General features: G+C 35.2%; 1 protein-coding gene across 1 annotated transcript in view; it reads right to left on the reverse strand.

Moving 5' to 3' along the window:
• Nucleotides 1-20,127, reverse strand: part of PRMT3 (protein arginine methyltransferase 3) — a 131,066-nt gene that overhangs the window by 42,889 nt on the left and 68,050 nt on the right. The window contains exons 12-13 of the mRNA XM_021685855.2: nt 7,269-7,456; nt 4,745-4,831 (exon numbers count right to left, since the gene is read on the reverse strand). Coding sequence (XP_021541530.1) covers nt 4,745-4,831; nt 7,269-7,456 — 275 coding nt within the window. The remainder of the gene's footprint in view (nt 1-4,744; nt 4,832-7,268; nt 7,457-20,127) is intronic.

The following is a 20,127-nucleotide window of genomic DNA, read 5'->3' on the forward strand; positions in this document are numbered from 1 at the left end:
ATGTAGAATAAAAGAAAATATAATGCTGAAATTAATATATAAAAATGATTGCTCTAAGAGATAATGTATCAAATAAAAATCTTTATATGTTAAAGATTTATGTATGTAATCTGATAAAATCATATTATTTTCCTTTTTAAGGTAAACAACTCATTTGTTATACAAAAGGCAGTATGAAGAGTCATTTAATGTATCTGCTTGCCTGTATCTTTAAGGAGCTTATATAGACAGATGCCAATATAAATGCTGCTGGAACACAAAGGGAGAATATTATACAATTACATAAATGACATTAAAAATACACTAGAACTCACAAAATAAAACATATTAGTTCTAAATTGTATGGCTTTAAACCACTTGCTTTTGAACACTTATAAACTTCCCATATAATAATGGACTTTATTGCTCATTTACTGCAAGGTTAGGCAGGCTATTGTGATAGACAGTCAGGTGCTAACTAAATTCATATCCCATCATAAAAGCAAAGGCAATTTGACCTAAACTGTCAATAATATATGATACATAAAAAATGCTCAGAAAATCGCTCTGCATATGCTACAAGTATTCATTGGAAAATTATCCTTTAACCAAGATCCAAGACACTTACATATGATTATTATGTCCCGTTAAATTCCCCAAAACATAAAAAAGTTTATTAATGCAAAACACTACATTAAAAATGCTATCAAATTTCTTCAGTGGTGTATGTACCCCTGTGTGTTGGTGGTGAAGACTGCAAAGAAAAGATGTTTTCTATTAAAGGTTCTGAGAAACTTGAGAAAGCCATCTAAAAACACTATCAGTCTACAGCACACATGCTTTTGAAATTAAATGCAAAGGGGGTGTTCTTAGCATCTTGTTACTTTGAAAAATCCAATTTCCTCTAATATTTTAATTAGGCTACAAATTTAGAATCTCATTAGAAATAAATGGTTATGCATATATTTAAAATGGGCTTAACTACTCAGAGAAATCATCCATCTTACTTTTTGGCTATGCATTCAAGTTTTAAGCACAAGGAAGAAAGTATTTAATATATTTGAAGGTTTGTACTCAGCAGTACAAAAGCAAATACTTTTTTCTTTACTCTATCTAGAAGCCATACATCTTCTTCCCCAAAGTAACTTTTTCCATCTCTTTGACATGCATTGCTTTTTTAAAATTATTTTTAGTATTTTCACTAATTCTTCTTACAATATAAAGGAAAAACAAAGTTCCAATTAGGCACTCATCCTTTTTAATACCTTTGTTGTGGATTATTCCCAAGTAACCAGGCGAATAATCTATCTATTCAAAAGTAGCCTTAGAGACTAGGCTTGCATAATAGCTCCAGATGGTTGGTAGCAGAAGAGTGTAAAGACTTGGCACCACCTCAAAGAGCAAAAGATAGTTGGGAGTAGATATGGATGGATAGTTGGGATTCAAAAATAATGAAACTGTAATAAAGGCATTACAGGCCACAAAACCTTACTCATGCCAGGCTCACGTTAGGGTAAGCATGCTGGGAAGGAAAGACAGTTCCTAAGACCAAATAACGATAAATATACTCTGAAAATGTGAAGAAAAAAAATTTTGAAGATCTACTTTTTCTTTGCAGCAAAGAGGATGGGATATGTGACTTATTTTATCATATAAATTTGTCACCCCTATCTCTGAGAAAGAGTGCATTTTGATCACACTCTCTTTCTCTCTCCCTACCAAAAACTGCTAGACTATTGGCTGAGAATCACATTATTCAGACCTGTTTCATATGCAACATGTTTTAGATTTTTCAGATCTGTTTCAAATGCAACAGGCTACCTCCTTTCTTCCACACCGTGAATATCTCATTCATAAGTTTCTGTATCTTCCTTTAATAGTTTGTATAATCCCACCAGAGTTTTTTGGGGGGGTCAGGATATTTCACAAGTAAGACATAGTGATTTATTTTTCTTCACCCCCCCAAAAATGGGAATGTTAGTACCTGCTTCAAATGGTTATTAAGAAGACTAAATGAAATAATGATTTTAAAGTGATTAGCACATTGTCTGGCATGCAAGTGTTCAATGACTTAGACATTATCACCAAGACAATTTATATTGACAAATTATTTGACAGAATAATCTCAGAAGGGTTAACACTGAGTAAGTACTAAAATTTTATGTTCAGTACCTGGTGTGCATCCAATAAATATGGTTTGAAACTATACATTCCTCTCAAAGGTGAGTTACAGAAGTACATTTTTCAGCAGTGATCAGACATACAAAAGTCCACTTCAACCTTCAGCCACCTTCTACCTAAACCCCAGACCTACCTCATTTCCAGACTTCTATATTAAAATCATTCGGGCATATAAAAATATAAATCTAAAAGGCTCTTTACAGATATAAGGTAATATAACAGTTTCTTTTTGATTTATTTCTCTTATGGAACTCTGTACAGGAACAAATGCAGCAAATACCTATTTGATTTGTTCTTTAATACAAAAATTTCTATTATAATTTTTGTGTTAAACAGACTTTACCAGCTTTTTAAAAATTTTTTTATTGTTATGTTAATCACCATACATTATTACATCATTAGTTTTAGTTTACCAGCTTTTTTGTGTTTTATTTCTATTTTATTCTTTTAAATATACAGAATAAAACCAAGATCATTAAAGGATAAGTATAATTTATTTCAACATAAAGCTTCTTGTACTCTACGTCAAATAAAAAGAATAGAAAATAATTCTGTATATGCATTGGGAAACTCTTTTGTAGCATAACACTACTGCAGCTAAAACCACCTCCTAAGACTTTTTAATCGCTAGTGTACAACCTGACCTATGTGCAGCCAGAGGTGCTAAATGAAGATCTGTACGGAGGACCTGAACAGCATGACTTGGGCAGGGGGGATAGGAACAGGATGGCAGTGAAGAGTTCTGCTCATCTGGGGATGTCAGTGGGGCCTCCCATTTACTGAGAGGGCCAAGGGCTCTAGGGTTTACGGGGGCTGCAGCAGTGCAGCCTGCTTTGTAGCAGGCTAGTTCTAAGATGCGGTTTAAGAGTATTTTGGCTATTCCTTTAGCTCTCCCAATGTGTCTGGAATTATGTTACTTAACTCTGCAGTAAATCACCTTTTGCTTTAAGAAGCTGATTTGGACTTTGTTGTCTGAAACTAAGAAGCCTGACCAATAACCCAAAAAATAAAGAACATTTCAAAAAAACTCAGTAAACTCCTCTGTCTACATAAGGCTAAAAAATATGCACAACTAAAAACGAACAGTTTTTCAGGTCTTGACTAGTTTTACATTTGCTCTACTTTGATTCATGTGAAGGACACTGAAAGAAGATCTGAAATAATATTATGTAATAATACTGGTCATACGGCAATTTCTATCTAAGAATTCCCTTATAGATCGATCAACTGTCATTAATCAAGAGGTCTTTTTTAATTCTCAAGGATTACTAACATCAAACACAGAGCAAATCTAAGAGTTAAAACCTTTAGCCTGTAATTTCAATTGACCAAATCATTTCAGTTACTATAAAGGACAACTGGAAAATCTGGGAGAAATCTGGGAGAAATCGGGGAAGAATGAAATTTTGTTTTTATCAGTTAAACAAATATAATGGGTGCCCTGAAATAATAAATCTGGGATCTAGATATTTACCTTTTAAAAACTGTAAAACCAACTTCAATGAAAAGAATTCCTCAAAACATCAAAGCACACTGTTAAACTCACATGGATAGAAAATAATTATTGGATCAAAATGAACGGAAACAATTTTTAAGAAGCCATAAAATCTTTTGTATGTCTATCTTTTAAAAAATCAGGTTCAAGAGTCAAAGTCAACATGACCATAATCTGTTTCACACAGTTACTGACCATACAGTTTTCAGTAAAATTTTAATTTTTAAGGTATAATTAGTATTTCAAAAACTATACAATTAATTTTTCAAAATAATATAAATATTTATATCAGTACCACCTATGTAAATTCATACTTTAAGTAAAGGCCCACGTTTTATTAACATTCTGAGTCTCCTGGTAAAAAATATTGTTATCTTAGTATTAATATACATTTAGAAATTATTTAAGAAAGAAAAAAATTAATATATTTTAATAACCTAGCATTTCTGGCTACTTCGTAGGTGCTTCCACATATATTAATTCATTAACCTGTGTAACTAGTCTACAAGATAGAAATTATTACCATTTTTCTTAAAGCAGTTGTTTAGTCTGAGGTACAGATTACCTAGGTAACTTGAGCACAGTAACAAGCTAGTGAGTGGCAGAACCAAATGTGAATCCATACTAACTTTTCTAATGCCCATTACACCAGGATGCTTCTTTAAAGAAAGGTATATCATCATTTATTATATTTTACACAGGAATATAAAATACTATACCAAATAAACATATTTTACTTCCATCTACATTGAGTGTTAAGAGCTGTTAGGAGGTGTAGGACATGAACTTGTCTATGAAGATAAAGATGAGTGCTTTCAATTAGTTACATGAGAGGCAATAAGGAAGACTCTATAAAGAAAAATCATTGTGCAAATATGGTGTCCTATTACTTTCTCTTCTCAACCAAACCAACTTTTTTGAAGTCTACTGACCTATCAAAACAGATCCGTTCAATAGCCTAACAAAGGCAAAGATAGACTGTCGAGGGCAATAGTCTTTTTCATTTATCACAGTCTGGTAATTAATTCATTAGCCTGCCAATCAACTGCACTGCTAGTGAGATTTGTGAAAGGAGATGAAACAGCTTACCGTGCACATGGATGTCTTTGTAATTTGCAGGGTAAAATTCGAAGAAAATTCCAAAGCTGAGACAGATGTTGTATGGCAATCTATTTGCTACCCATTAAAAAAGAGTGGAAGGAAGAAGTTAGTAAAAATAGTGAAAACAAAACCAAAATCAAACAGATAAATATCCTTTTTTATGCAGTAAACCAATGTTTTGCAAAGTTTAATCATTCAAACCTCACTTCTGGAGTTGTTTTCAAATTTAAAGGCTACTAGCACTATCATTTAGTTAATTTCTGTATAAACCAAATTAGTATTTTTTTACTTAGACTTCTTGTAAGAACACTATATATCAAATCATGGCTCTGATGTGCTAGTTAATGTTTTTCTAAGATACACTAAAATATTTTCAAATAAAATTCTTTTCTTGTTTTCCAACTAAAATCATTTTGTATACTACCAGTGGTACACATTTGCTATAAATTATGCATGGTAAGAGTCAACATTTTTATAGGAAATGCCAACTTGAAAACATAGGCTAATGAAAAGGATAAGGTGTTTTAGGATTCCTTTTTGTAATTGCATTTGAAGAAAAGTTTGTTAGATATTAGGAAAAACTGTAACGGATAAAATCAAAGAGCCAAACCAAGGAAGAAGATTTAACTCAGGAAAACAATGGCCAAAGAGCCTTATTTTCCTTTCTGCCTTGGTTCAAGTCCTTCTTCACTTCACTATGGAGAGCAGATGGGGACAGACCATGGCAGTGGGACGAGGGAGGCCATGAAGGCCTGACTTGCCATGAGTAGATTATGACATAGCATACACAATTCACAGGACTATATACCTGAGCCACTACCCTCTTTTAAATAGCTTGAGAAAATTTTAAAGAAGTTATAGTGTGGTTGCCTTCTATTTGTAGAGGATTGTGGAACGTGGAACAAAATATATTTACCTAAACAAACAAGTAAATAAACATTGATTAATGTTTTAAAAAAAGAGAAAGGGTATGTATACTTTTTAAACACCTTTGTTATCAGTCTAAAATTTTCTATTTCAACTATTTCTTCATAGCAGTTTTTGGCATTAAACAAAGAGCACTAGAGAGAAAAATTAGCCCCTTCCCCCACTACCCTCCTCTTTTTGCATAGCCTTGAGGCTGAGTTGACTGAACTGTACACTCCTACCCATAATCAAAGAATACAAATAAATTTCTTACTATCAGTGTACCAGAGCCCTCAACAGTACTATAATCATTAACCAGGCTATAGTTTTTTCTTAGAAGCTAAATGCAATTTTAATCAGCTTGCTCTTGTTGAGAAACTTTTTAAGTTTATTATTCTATGCCAACTTTAAATATTTTTTATCTATTAAGAAAATTAACAAATATTTATTGAATATCCATTTTATGCAGGGAACAATTATTGATGCTATGAAAGTATGACTACAAAAAGCAGACAGTGTTCTGAACCTAAAACTGAACAAACTAAATTTATCTAATTAAAACAGACAAATTAAGGACTTTTTAAGAAAAGCAATGACTTTTCACTGCAAAGTTATTATTTAACCTATGTAAATATAACACAGCAAAATTCACAATAAAACTAGAGATTGGCATGGTGAACAGTAAGATTTTATTTATTTTTTTAATATTTTAAAAAGATTTTATTTATTTATTTGACAGAGAGAGAGACACAGCGAGAGAGGGAACATAAGCAGGGGGAGTGGGGGAGGGAGAAGCAGGCTTCCCGCGCAGCAGGGAGCCTGATGCAGGGCTCGATCCCAGAACCCTGGGATCAAGAGCTGAGCCGAAGGCAGATGCTTAAAAACTGAGCCACCCAGGCACCCCAACAATAAGATTTTAAAACACAAAAGGAATTAACTGAGAAATCTGAACAGAGTAGGGCTTTAGTTTCATAGGCAAATTCACTGTAATTACTTAATTTGAAAAGGTGGAAGAAATTTGAATGTGAGATGTTAAACTGTGTAGAATACATGATATGAATGAATAATCTGGCTGTAAATGAGAAACTAGAACAAGGCCAGGGAGGTGGTGATGAAGCAGAAATGATAATACAGCAGGACTTTTCGCCTTCAAGCCCCTAAGTATAAGGAACTGCGATATACAGAGAAGTGATTCCAAAGGATGATATAGTCAACTGGTAAATACCGTAACCTCAAGGTACATTAGCCTGGTTAATATAGGAAGAATAATCACTGTTTTGAAAGCCCATATATGGGGCGCCTGGGTGGCTCAGTTGGTTAAGCGACTGCCTTCGGCTCAGGTCATGATCCTGGAGTCCCGGGATCGAGTCCCGCATCGGGCTCCCCGCTCAGCAGGGAGTCTGCTTCTCCCTCTGACCCTCCCCGCTGTCATGTGCTCTCTCTCTCTCATTCTCTCTCCTTCAAATAAATAAATAAAATCTTTAAAAAAAAAAAAAAAAGAAAGCCCATATATAATATCAATATGTTAATTTCAAATACTGAACTCATAAATGAAAACTAATAAAAATGGCAATTCTGTTAAAATAAAACTGTTAAAAACACCTACCTTAATACTACAAGCATCTGAAATAAGAGTCTTCGGATCTAAAACTTCCACAACAGCTTCTGGAATAACTGCTTTCTTCATACAGGACATGTTGAAGCCATAAACATTATCCCAAAAAGCAATTCTATCAGCATGTTTATTCATATCACTTACTGCCACAAGGCTGATAGTGCAAATATCAGGGTAGACTGTAACAGATAAAATACCCAACAATTTATCATTATCTCCGTTTGTGGCAAAATATACTTTTTTAAAGGCTAAATATAAATCCCCAAATCATCAGTATGAATTACTAGCAATTGATTACTAGTAGTGGGGGATTAATGGGGGTATAGGTCAGGGAAAATAACCAAGTCCTATCTTTAAAAAAAAGATTTCCATTACAGTGATGGCAAGATTAAAATAAGGATTTCAATGATGGGTTATTAAAATAATTAAAGCAAGAGAGCATAATTGAATAAACCGGAAATGAACGTATTTGTTAAACTTACAATATGCTAACTTTAAAAAGATACTAAATCTTTACACATTACTCTGAAACATGTAGAAAGAGACAAATCATTTAAAAAAGGGCAATTATTGGTGATGTAATAAATACTAAGAAAGGGGAGGTATAAGGTACTGAGGGAGCTCACAGCAAAAATAGCTAATTCAGATTTGGCTATAGCAGGGGTGCAGGTATTTTTTTTTTTTTTAAGATTTTATTTATTTATTTGACAGAGAGAGACACAGCGAGAGAGGGAACACAAGCAGGGGGAGTGGGAGAGGGAGAAGCAGGCCTCCCGCGGAGCAGGGAGCCCAATGCGGGGCCAGATCCCAGGACTCCGGGATCATGACCTGAGCTGAAGGCAGACGCTTAATGACTGAGCCACCCAGGTGCCCCAGGGGTGCGGGTATTATATAAGAACTGAAGGCCACATAAATTAGGAGTGGGGAGGGAGTTTCTAGGCAGAGTGAGCAGTGTGCGTATGGGGTCACAATTAATATATACTCCAATTTAAGAGAGTGAGATATAAGACTATAAAGGTAAGCAGGGAGCAAAGAAAACATGGCTGGATAAACCATGCTAGTAAACTGGATTTTATTCTAAGAATAATGACAAGCCTGTGAACAATTTTACATAGGGTCACAACCTGATCAGATTTTGGTTTTGGAAAAGCCAGATGGAGTACAATGTGGAGAATGAATGGGAAGATGCAAGATTAAGACAAAGACTAAACAAGAGATACTTGTAATAACCCAGGTGATTTGCAGTAGAGCAATGGCTGTGGGAATGGAAGGGGGAGATATAAACAGCTGACCCTTGAACAACACGGGTCCATTTACATATGGATTTTTTTTTTTAAATAAATACAGTACAGTACTGTAAATGTATTTTCCCTTATGATTTTATTAATAACATTTTTTCTCTAGCTTACTTTATTGTAAGAATACAGTATATAATACATATAACATACAAAACGTGTTAATCAACTGTTTATGTTATTGGTAAGGCTCCCAGTCAACAGTAGGCTATTAGTAGTTAAGTTTGGGGGGGGGTGGTTAAAATAGATTTTTGACCACATAGGGGGTGGGGCAGGTGATGCCCCTAACTCCCACATTGTTCAAGGGATAGTTAGGAGGAAGAACTCACAGGATTGGCTGGCTGTGGAGGTAATGAAGAGGGAAGAGTCATGGACAAGTTTTTAGCTTCCGCAGTGGGGCAGATCTTGGTATTAACCCTTACATTAGAGAATAAATAAGGGCAGAGTCAAGAGGAACAAAAGAGTTCAGTGCTTATGGGACAAATGGGTAAAAATATCCAATAAGCAGCTGAATAAACAGGACTGAAATTTAAGAGATGATCTGGGTTCAAGATATAAATTTGGGATGATGATCATATGAATGGAAATGTAAGTTACGGGAGCTCATGAGTTCATCTAGGGAGAGTACATAATGAGTACCAGAATTTAAGGGATGTGTAGAAGGGAAGGAGGTTGATAATAAATGGCTGAGAAGCTGGGGCCACCAAAGCAAGAAGAAAACCAGGAGAGTAAGTATTAAGAGAGGTGACAGAAGAGAGTGATTCAGGAAGAAACTATTCTAATAACAAGGGTAAAAAGTCTGTATAGCACCAAATTAAAAAAAAAATAATATTGGGGGTGCCTGGGTGGCTCAGTTGGTTAAGCGTCTGCCTTTGGCTCAGGTCATGAACAAGGGATCCTGGGACATAGCCCCACATCAGGTTCCCTGCTTATCGGGGAGCCTGCTTCTCTCTCTCCCTCTGCCCTTCCCCCCCTCCACTTGTGTTCTCTCTCGCTCACTGTGCACTCTCTCTCAAATAAATAAATTAAAAAAATATTTTTCTCTGACAAATAAATAACAAAATTAACTTTGTCCTTCAAATAAAATTCAGGGGATTCATGAATTAAAGTAGAAATCACATTTTCCTATATCAATAAACTGAAAACAAGTACATATGTACCAAAGAAATGCACAAAAGAAATAATTCCATGATTAACTAGTCTTTAAACAGCAGAGAAGTGAGCCTCCCCTTCTGCCAAACTTTGTTTCTATCCACAGCCTTAGGAATTTATTATTCAATGACAGCAGCACTAACTTATCTTCCTAATAAAGCCCATGATAAGATCTGTTGGCATTAAAGCAATTGCTCCTTTCAAGCCTGACGTTTGAGATACCCAGAAAAACTACTTGGTGCTATGCCACTGATAAGAAGTTTCTCAAGTCCTCCCTAAGGGGGCATGTGAGGCAGATGTGATAGCTGCACTGGGCTAGAGTACTGGGTACGGGGCTACCATGGACCGTTGAGTTACTTCTACAGTCCTCCTCTTCCACATACACACGGTAAGTCTCTTGACTGTGTTTAAATTCCTGACTAATACAAATTCTTCAAGGTATCTGATTTGTTGCTGACTATGCTGAACCAGCAGAGCATAAGCTACAGGGAAGCATGTTTAGTTTCTTGAACCAGATCCTTAGATGAGAAACACTGAAGCAGAAACAGAATTCTAAAGTAACTTTAGATATTTGGCAACTTCTTTATATATCTTTTGTTGGACTTAGTAAGGCAATCATACAAGTGTCCCACATTTTGCCCTGTAACTCCATCCTTAAAAAGGAATATAGTTAGGGTACAGATCAGGGATCAGCAAACATTTTCTGTAAAGTAACTATTTCTGGTTTTGTGGGCCATATGGTCTTTGTTGAAACTATTTATCTTTGCTGCTAGAACTGTGAAACCAGCTACAGACAATATGTAAATAAATGAGCTTGGCTATGTTCCAAGAAAACTTTATCTACAAAAACAGGCAGCAAGCCAGATACAGATACCCCTGATATAGATGTGGGAGAAATGGATGAGGGAGGTCATTATCAGAGCCACCATATTGTACTACTTCGGGGAGTGCCATTCACACCATAGTCTATGGGAAACTGAATATCCCTCTGAGTCTTGTAGTGCACAGACATTCAAGTTACTTAACACGGCTCAGAGTTCTTTTATTTCAGATATTATTAAAAATCTTAGTGAAAAATTTAAAATATCATTAGTCCCTATATCAGGGGCTGGCAAACAATGGCCCATGGTTCAGATTCAGCCCCCTACTATTTCTGTGAACAGTTTAACTGGAACACTGCTACTCTCATTTATTTACCTACGGTTATGGCTGCACTGTGTTCTAGAGGCAAAGCTGAGTAGTTGGAACAGAGACGGGAGGGCTTACAAAGCTGAAAATATTTGTTGTCTGGTTTTTGTAGAAAAAGTTTGCTGACCTCTGGCTCTGTATCAAGCACTATGACATACTAGTAATATTACCAAGAAATAAGGATAACTTTTTCACAAGGAAAAACTATAATTTACTAAAATAAATTTAAAAAACTTTAAAAATATTTTGGTAAGAAGAAACAAACAGAGAAATATGACTTTACTTTTTCTAGTGTTGAGGTATATTTTTCAAGGTAATTATATTTCACAAAGATACAGAAAATTATGGTTTCTTTATTTGCTAGCATTTAGAAATGAAATTATTTTTTATCTTTGTTAGTAAGACGTATGAATATTCATAAAGGACCTGTAATCAGTGTTACAGGTCAGTTTAGTTCCATATCCACCTCCTCACAGCTGGCTAAGATTTTGGGCCACCTGCCAGAATCTTGACTAACCCTTTACCTTCACATTCTGACACATTTGTCATTTGATTTTTGTCAGATAGAAGCATAATTGAATAATTATACCTTCTTGTAGGTGAAATTAACAAAGCGCTGATTGGACAAAGCACCCTCTTAACAAACCATTTATAAATTCATGGCTTTGACATCTGTGTCCTTCTCGATTCACTGCCCAGAATTCATTTGTCACTAGAACAGCTCACATGGTGAATAAAGATGGGAAATCCTTTATCCCTTAGAAATGCCTCACAAACTTTGGGACACTAAAGGGTAAAACTGAGATGCATAAAGAAACAATTTCTAGTAAGTACTGGCATCACTGCATGTATATAAATAACCAGAGAGTAAAAAGGTTTAGAACAAAAGGAGATAATAAGTCAAAATAAACTATTCTTTTCACAATACACGTTAACAATATGGAGGAAAGATTTTAGTAAACTAACAGTCAATGACAAAATGATTGATATGTATAAATATCAATCAATTTATACATATCAATGATTGATATGTATAAATATGTATATGTATAACTTCAGCAAAAATTCTGAAGTTGAATAAGCTTAAAAATCAATTTCCAATTTATTTATTTATTTAAGATTTTATTTATTTATTTGACAGAGAGAGACACAGCAAGAGAGGGAACACAAGCAGGGGAAGTGGGAGAGGGAGAAGCAGGCTTCCCACCGAGCAGGAAGCCCGATACGGGGCTCGAGCCCAGGACCCTGGGATCATGACCTGAGCCAAAGGCAGACGTTCAACGACTTAGCCACCCAGGTGCCCCTCAATTTCCAGTTTATATAATAAGGATATCTTAAAAAATTAATTCTTATTTGGAAATTGGAAACATTTTCCCACCATTAACTTATAAATAGTGACTAGGCCCAGCTTAGCTAGCTGCAATATACACTGAAAAATTATGTATTGAAAAACAGTAGAAAATGATACTACTGCAACATCACTGAACAAAACAAAAATAACAAATGTGAAAAACACAGATTTGAAGACAAGAAAGTAGACAGTGAATTATGGAAATACTAAAGGAAATCTCCAAGCACTATGAACCACAAGCAGTGGGTGATTACCCTGAGTTGAACTATGTGAAAGTCAAGTCTTAATAGCGTGATGCTTAAATTCATTTCAATACTTTTATAAGGTATAAACCTAACACTAATCTCATTTTGCTAGCTATAGCTCACTTCACTGTAAATCTATAGTTTACCAGATGTAACTCAGGAGGGGAATTAACCTTTTTGAGCAACCACTTCATTTCAAGCATCCCATTTAATGATTTTGATTCTATAAAGCTAGATTATAATCCTTTTACAGATAAGAAAACTGAAGTTGGTAGCAGTAAAGTACCTTGCCCAAATTACCAGTCTTAATCAGCTAACTAGATTAACTAGTTATCTGACAAAGCAGGGATTCAACATAAGGTCTACTTGCAAAATCTATATGCTTTCCATTATGCATGATGCTACATTTTATGCTTTTCAAATGGAAGAAAGGGAAAGAGGAACCCCATTTTCCCAAGGTAAACGGGCACTTGTTGAAAGAGAAAGAGGAAGGTGAAAGGGGTTGAGAAAGATTGGAGATTAATAAAATTTCAGAGCAAAGTGAGGAAAATGGAAACATTCAGCTTTACTTACTCCAGCTGAGTTAAGGAAGGAGATCATGGTGCAAAAAGAAACACTAAAAAAGAAAGCAACCAAGTAGAAATGAGGGAGCAGTGAGTAAGCTGTACAGTCCAGCTTTCCACATAAAGTATAGCTAGGAAGGTATAGAAGCAAATGGGGACTTTATAACAGAGGCAATTTCTTATTAGCATAGATCAGGTTTCCAATGCAAATTCCAATGCAAAACTGTGGAGAGAGACAGAACTATTGGTGAAGCATATATACCTATATATCTGCCACTCTATTTAGCTGCCCCCTTCTGAACTATTTGTGAAATTCTCTATGTTACAAGGCAGGGCCTGCCAGCCTCTATGGAGGCTGAAAATGACAGAAGCTTGCTTTCCCTCTCTCCCTTGTAGGTTAGGCATGCACATATGACCTATGTCCACAAATGAATGATAAGCACCTAAAATTCTGGCTACTTCTCAGAGGTAGCAATGCCTACTGTTTGGTAAGATCAGCAATGTAATATGTCAGCTAGTGCCAATATTAGGGTAGTGGTATTACTTCTAAACCGGGCCTGTAACATAATTTTAAACATTATTCCTGGCTGCATAACCTTCCAGCCTGGTTTTCTAGTTCTCACAAAAACCTAATAACCTACCCTACCTACTTTTTAATAAAGTCCTACTCTGTTGAATAGCCAAGGTAGATTTCTATTTCTTCTGACAATAACCTCGAGTGATACTAAGGAAAATATATATTTCAAATAAATTCTAAAACAAACAAATAAATAAATTCTTAAAATAGGACTCTCCCCCTACATTTTGGTTCAAAAGGATCCGATGTGGGGCCCAAACATCCATATTTTTAACAAAAGGCCCCAGTGATTATGATGGTCTGTCAAGATCAGGAAACAGTAAGTTAGGAACTGACGGCCTTGGTAATTGTGCATTGTACTGGACATAGTCCTCAACTTCATAATCTTGATAATTACAACTCAAAGATGTATATTCTGAAGAACCCCAGAAGAAATGTGAGTCTAGTTTTGTGAGGGAGAAAAATCTTTCATTTTGCTTGTGATGAAAGGCAGTAAAAACATTCTTTTCTACTAATATGGAAGAAGATATCTCCTACGATGACCTCCTAAATGTTCTATGCAACAATTATGATTTTACAAAACTATTACCAGTTCTGAGGAAGTTTCAAAGAAATGAATTATTTCTATATGCTCTTATCAGACCACAATTTTAATCTGACCCATTCCTGAGAATGTCAACCCTGATTACTTGATGAAGGTGGAGACTGCCATGCTTCTACACTGAAATTTACTCTTTTTGTAATTGGTAGCTATTTTGTGGGGAGGTTCTTTGAAACTAGGTAAATATTCCATTCTTAATCAAACTTTCAGATTATTCATTCATTCATTCATTTATTATTTTAAAGATTTTATTTATTTATTTTTTAAAGATTTTATTTATTTATTTGAGAGAGAGAGAATGAGAGAGAGCGAGCACATGAGAGGGGGGAGGGTCAGAGGGAGAAGCAGACTCCCTGCCGAGCAGGGAGCCCGATGCAGGACTCGATCCAGGGACTCCAGGATCATGACCTGAGCTGAAGGCAGTCGCTCAACCAACTGAGCCACCCAGGCGCCCCAAGATTTTATTTATTTATTTGACAGAGAGAGACACAGTGAGAGAGGGAACACAAGCAGGGGAATGGGAGAGGGAGAAGCAGGCTTCCAGCGGAGCAGGGAGCCCGATGCGAGGCTCGATCCCAGGACCCTGGGATCATAGCCCGAGCCGAAGGCAGATGCTCAACGACTGAGCTACCCAGGCGCCCCTCGTTTATTTATTTATATCTCAATGGACTGGTTTCCTATTTTATTCAGAGAGTTATAGCACCTCCCACCCCACAAATTAAAGGTAGAAAGTATGGAATGGTAGAAGTAAAAAACTGTCTGTATTTGCAAACAACATGACTGGTCACATAGAAAAGCCTAAGGAATTTATAAAACAACTACTAGAACTATCAAGTAAACTTAGCAAGGTCATAAGATACAAGGTTAATAAGCAAAAATCAATTGTATTTTTGTACTAGTAGTAGACAACAGAAAAATGAAATTTAAAAATTTCCACTTGTAAAAATGACAAAAAAATTTACATACTTAAGAATAAACTTAACAGGGGCAGGCGCCTGCCTGGGTGGCTCAGTTGGCTGAGCGTCCGACTCTTGATTTCAGCACAGGTCATGATTTCAGGGTCGTGAGATTGAGCCCTGTGAAGAGCTCCGTGCTCAGTGCAGAGTCGGCTTGAGATACCACCCCCCCCGCCCCGCTCGTGCGCACACATCACACACACTCTCTCTCAAATAAGATTTTTTTTTAATTCTTATGTTAATCCCCATACATTACATCATTAGTTTTAGATGAACTCAAATAAGATTTTTTAAAAAGAATAAACTTAACAGAAAATGTGCAAAATCTCTAAATTGCAAATTACAAAATAATGCCAAGAGAAATTAAAGACTTTAAAAAATGAAAAGGTATATTGTGTTTATGGTTTGGAAGACAACATTGTTAAGATGCTAATTACTCTCAAGTTGATCTACTCATTCAAGCCAATCCTATCATAATTCTAGCAATCTTTTTAAAATCGATAGACTGACAGATTCAAAACTGGTAAGATAAAAAACCACACACACAGACACACACACAAGGACCAAACTGCCAAAGCAAATTACAGTAAATAATTAGTATGGTATTGATGAAAAAAGAGACTTACAGATCAAATGAACAGAATACATACAAAAACATACCCACACATATATGGTCAATTAATTTTCAACAAAGATGCCAAGCAATTTATGGGAAAGGATAATCATTTCAACAAAGAAAGAGTGCTAGAACATATTAACATCTATCCTTACCTCACGCCACAGACAAAAATTAATTTGAAATGAACCATAGACCTAAATGTCAAAGCTATAACTTCAAGAAAAACACAGGAGTATTCAGTGCAACCTTGAGTAAGACAAAGATTCCTCAGATTGGACATTTTTCTGAATAGGGCAGAGACTGAGCACATTTTTTTTTTTTTTTTTTAAAGATTTTATTTATTTATTTGACAGAGACAGAGACAGTGAGTGAGGGAACACAAGCAGGGGGAGTGGGAGAGGGAGAAGCAGGCTTCCCACTGAGCAGGGAGCCCGATGCGGGGCTCGATCCCAGGACCCTGGGATCATGACCTGAGCTGAAGGCAGACGCTTAACGACTGAGCCACCCAGGCGCCCCGAGACTGAGCACATTTTTAAGAGTCATCTGTATTCCTTTTCTGTGAGCTGCCATTCAATTCTTTGCCCAATTTTCTATTGGGTTTGTGGTCTTATTTGTAGGATCTATTTAAGTGTTAAGGGGATTAGCTTTTTGTTGGTGACAGGAATTGAAAATTTTTTCAGTCTGTACTTTCTTGTGTGACTTTGCATATGGCATATGCTGTCATTTAGAAATTTATTTATATAATCAAATTTATCAATCTTTCTTTCAATAAAGGCCTCTGAATCTAAGTTCTTATTTAAAAAGCTTCCCTTCCCAACTTTATATGTCTCCTTTCAGTATTTTTTTTTTTTTAAAGATTTTATTTATTTATTTGACGGAGAGAGAGAGAGAGCACAAGTAGGCAGAGAGGCAGGCAGAGAGAGAGGGAGAAGCAGACTCTCCACCGAGCAGGGAGCCCGACGTAGGGCTCGATCCCAGGACCCTGGGATCATGACCTGAGCCGAAAGCAGCCACTTAACCGACTGAGCCACCCAGGCACCCCTCCTTCCAGTATTTTTATCCTTTTTTTTTGCACTTAATCTTGACTCATGTAATATTTACACTGTGTGGATTTTTTACTTTATAATTTGTGTTTTCTTTTTTAAAAAGTATTTTATTTATTTATTTGACAGAGAGAGCAAGCACGCACAAGCAGGGGAGCAGCAAAGGGAGAGGGAGAAACAGACTCCCTGCTGAGCAGGGAGCTTGACACAAGGAGACTCAGGGCTCAATCCCAGGACCCTGAGATCATGACTTAACCTACTGAGCCACCCAGGAGCCCCTATGTTTTCTTTTTTTTTAAGACAGAGGGCTACCTAACTGTCTCAACATAATTTACTACAGTAAATTATATGATATACCATATATTACTTGGTTTATACCAGGATTCTCAATTCTGTTCAATTTATCTGTCCATTCAAGAACATTGCTTTAATTATTGAGGCTCTGTAATGTTTTAAATTTGGTAGCACTAGCCTTCCTATTCCCTGCTCCCCCTGCCAGTGCCCTTCTCAGTTTTCCTTGCCATTACTACCAAAAAATTTAAAAATCCTAATTAAAAACACCAAACCTGTTTGTTGGAATTACAATTTTATAAAATTTATCCTATAAAAGTATCAAATACACACAAAAACAAAAGAGCATAATTAACTCTCATGTACTTATCATCTATCTTCAACAAATGTCAATGGTTTTGGATTACACTAAATTTTAAATTAATTTTGGGAAAATCAATATCCTTATGGCACTGATTCTCCTTTTCCAAGAACATCTATCTTTCCATTTATTTATCTTCCTTCTTTTAGTAGTAAAGCTGCTGGCATGTAAGTTTTGCTTATTTCTAATGATGTTATTTTGTAGTTCAATAATGTACTAAATTATTTTATTATTTGTTACCATTTTTCAGTTGATTCACTTGAAGTGCCTAGGTTTGAATCAGAGAATCTACAAATAGAATTAGTTTTCTCTCCTTCTTGATTTATCTTCTATGTTCTTTCTCTTTTCTAATAGCACTGACTAGTACCTCTGGTAAAATATTAAATAATGGTGTAATAGTGGCCATCCAAATCCTGTTTTGACTATAGAGGAAATGTTTTTAGTATTTCCCCATTAAACATGATACAGATTTTCACTTGAGATAAATATACTTTACCATTATAAGCCAGTGTGATTATTCATATTTTCTCATTAAAAAAAATCAAGAATGTAAATTGTATTTTGTCAAAAACCTTTTGAGTATCTATGAATATGGGCATGATTTTATACCTTAGCTCTAAGCCCTACTCATATGATTGATTATATAACATTTTGCTCCAATTCTCTCTTGCCTGGTATCAGTAACACCATGACTTCTACTTTCATTTTGAGGGGATTTGCTTAACTTAACTATCTTTTTTCATCCTTTTAACTTTTCCAAATAATTTTGTTTTAGATGTGCCTCTATAAGTACACAAAATTGGGGTTTTTTTGGTGATCCAAACTGAAATTCGTTTTCTCTGAATAGGTGAGTTTAACCCATTTACATTGATGGATATGAAAAACATTTTTTGATCATACTCTACCATTTTATGTTATCTTTTTTGCATTTGTAGTTTCTGTTTTCTTTTGTTTTTAAGCAGTTCACTACATGGTCTTTTTGACTTTTTCCTAAATATTAGTTCTTATATTTAGGAAGTTTTGTGTTTTTGTTTTAGTAGCTAACTTTGTAATTACATTATAGAATACCTTTTCAACACTATTTATTAATTTCCTATCATGAACAATGATAAAATTAGTATATTTCTTTATTCCTCCCCTTCTCTTTTTTTCATCATTTTTTTTTTTTTAACTCAAAAGGTAGATGTATTGATGATACTAACAGCAAATACAGAGGTGGGCACAGAGTTAGTACACAGCTTTAATATATTTTTTGGGAGTTAGAAATCAAACCATGTCGTAGTCCAATTGACTTCAAGGTGGGAAATGGTACTTCACTTTTTTTAAATGTCACTTTCATTAAGGTATAATTTACACGCAATAATAAAACTCGCTCTTTTTGGCTTTTTCGGTGTAGTGTTCTATATGATTTGATAAACACATACAGTCATGTAATCACCACCATAATCAAGATATAGACAGAATCTCTCACCACAAGCTTCACCCACTAAATTTAATCAATAGTATTATTTTAATATTAACTCTGTAGTGCTAAATGTGCTTACAATTCTATTACTTGATTTGTCACCTTTAAATGAGAGTCCATGAATTCCTGCTATTAAAGATAATGCAACTCAAGTATATACACTTCTTCCTACCTTCCTCCTGCATTCTCTTTCCAATTTTTGTAAAATACAGTATTTGACATTGTTAGGGTATTAAATACATACATTCTATGTAGTCATCCTAAAACATACATTTGTTTTTGTCTTAATTCTAGTTGTAAAAATATGCATAGGTCACAGCATATCTTTCTTTCCCCCCAATTTTTAATTTAAATTCCAGCTAGCTAACATACAATGCAATATTAGTTTCAGGTGTAGAATTTAGTGACTTATCACTTACATACAACACCCCGTGCTCATCACAAGTGCCCCTCCTTATACCCACTGGGTATTTAACCCATTCCCCCGCCCACAGCAAATCATTTCCTTAGTTTTCCTCTTTATCTATAGCCTAGCTGAATGTAAAACACTACAGTTCCTGACACAACTAGTGCTTTATAAATCTTAGCTAAAAATAGAAGCAATCTTTAGTAAATACATTTTCATTAACTTTATAAAATTATATTTTTAGTAGTAATAGCAGTAAATGAGTACCTCCAAAATACTGCAGAATTTGCTTGGTGATAACAGGGAGAAGAAATACTTCGGCTGACTGTGTTTTATAAAGGACTTCCTCCATACCACTGTATATATAGTGAGACATAAATTGAACCTAAATTCATGGGAAAATATCAGTTGTGGTCCCTTCATGTTTATAAGAATCTTTAATATTTTCCCTCTCTCATAATTCAATCATTCTTCTAAAATCATTGCACTAATTGCTTAGTAAATCTTTCTTTTAGAAAAACATAAAGAAAAATTTGCTTTGTAATAGAAGAACGAGCACCTAGATGATTGGAGATATTCATCAGGCATACTCAAATACAAAATAAGCTAAATAGTCTACTTCATGTTACTCATTTCTGACTTTGCCTTCTTTTCTCTTAATTCTGTTAACAAGCAACATTCAATAGCACAGCCTAGGCAGTTAAATGCTGACCTCTCTTCAATATGCCTCCAGATTA

This window comes from Neomonachus schauinslandi, chromosome 11, assembly GCF_002201575.2.
Source record: "Neomonachus schauinslandi chromosome 11, ASM220157v2, whole genome shotgun sequence".
NCBI classification, from domain to species: domain Eukaryota; kingdom Metazoa; phylum Chordata; class Mammalia; order Carnivora; family Phocidae; genus Neomonachus; species Neomonachus schauinslandi.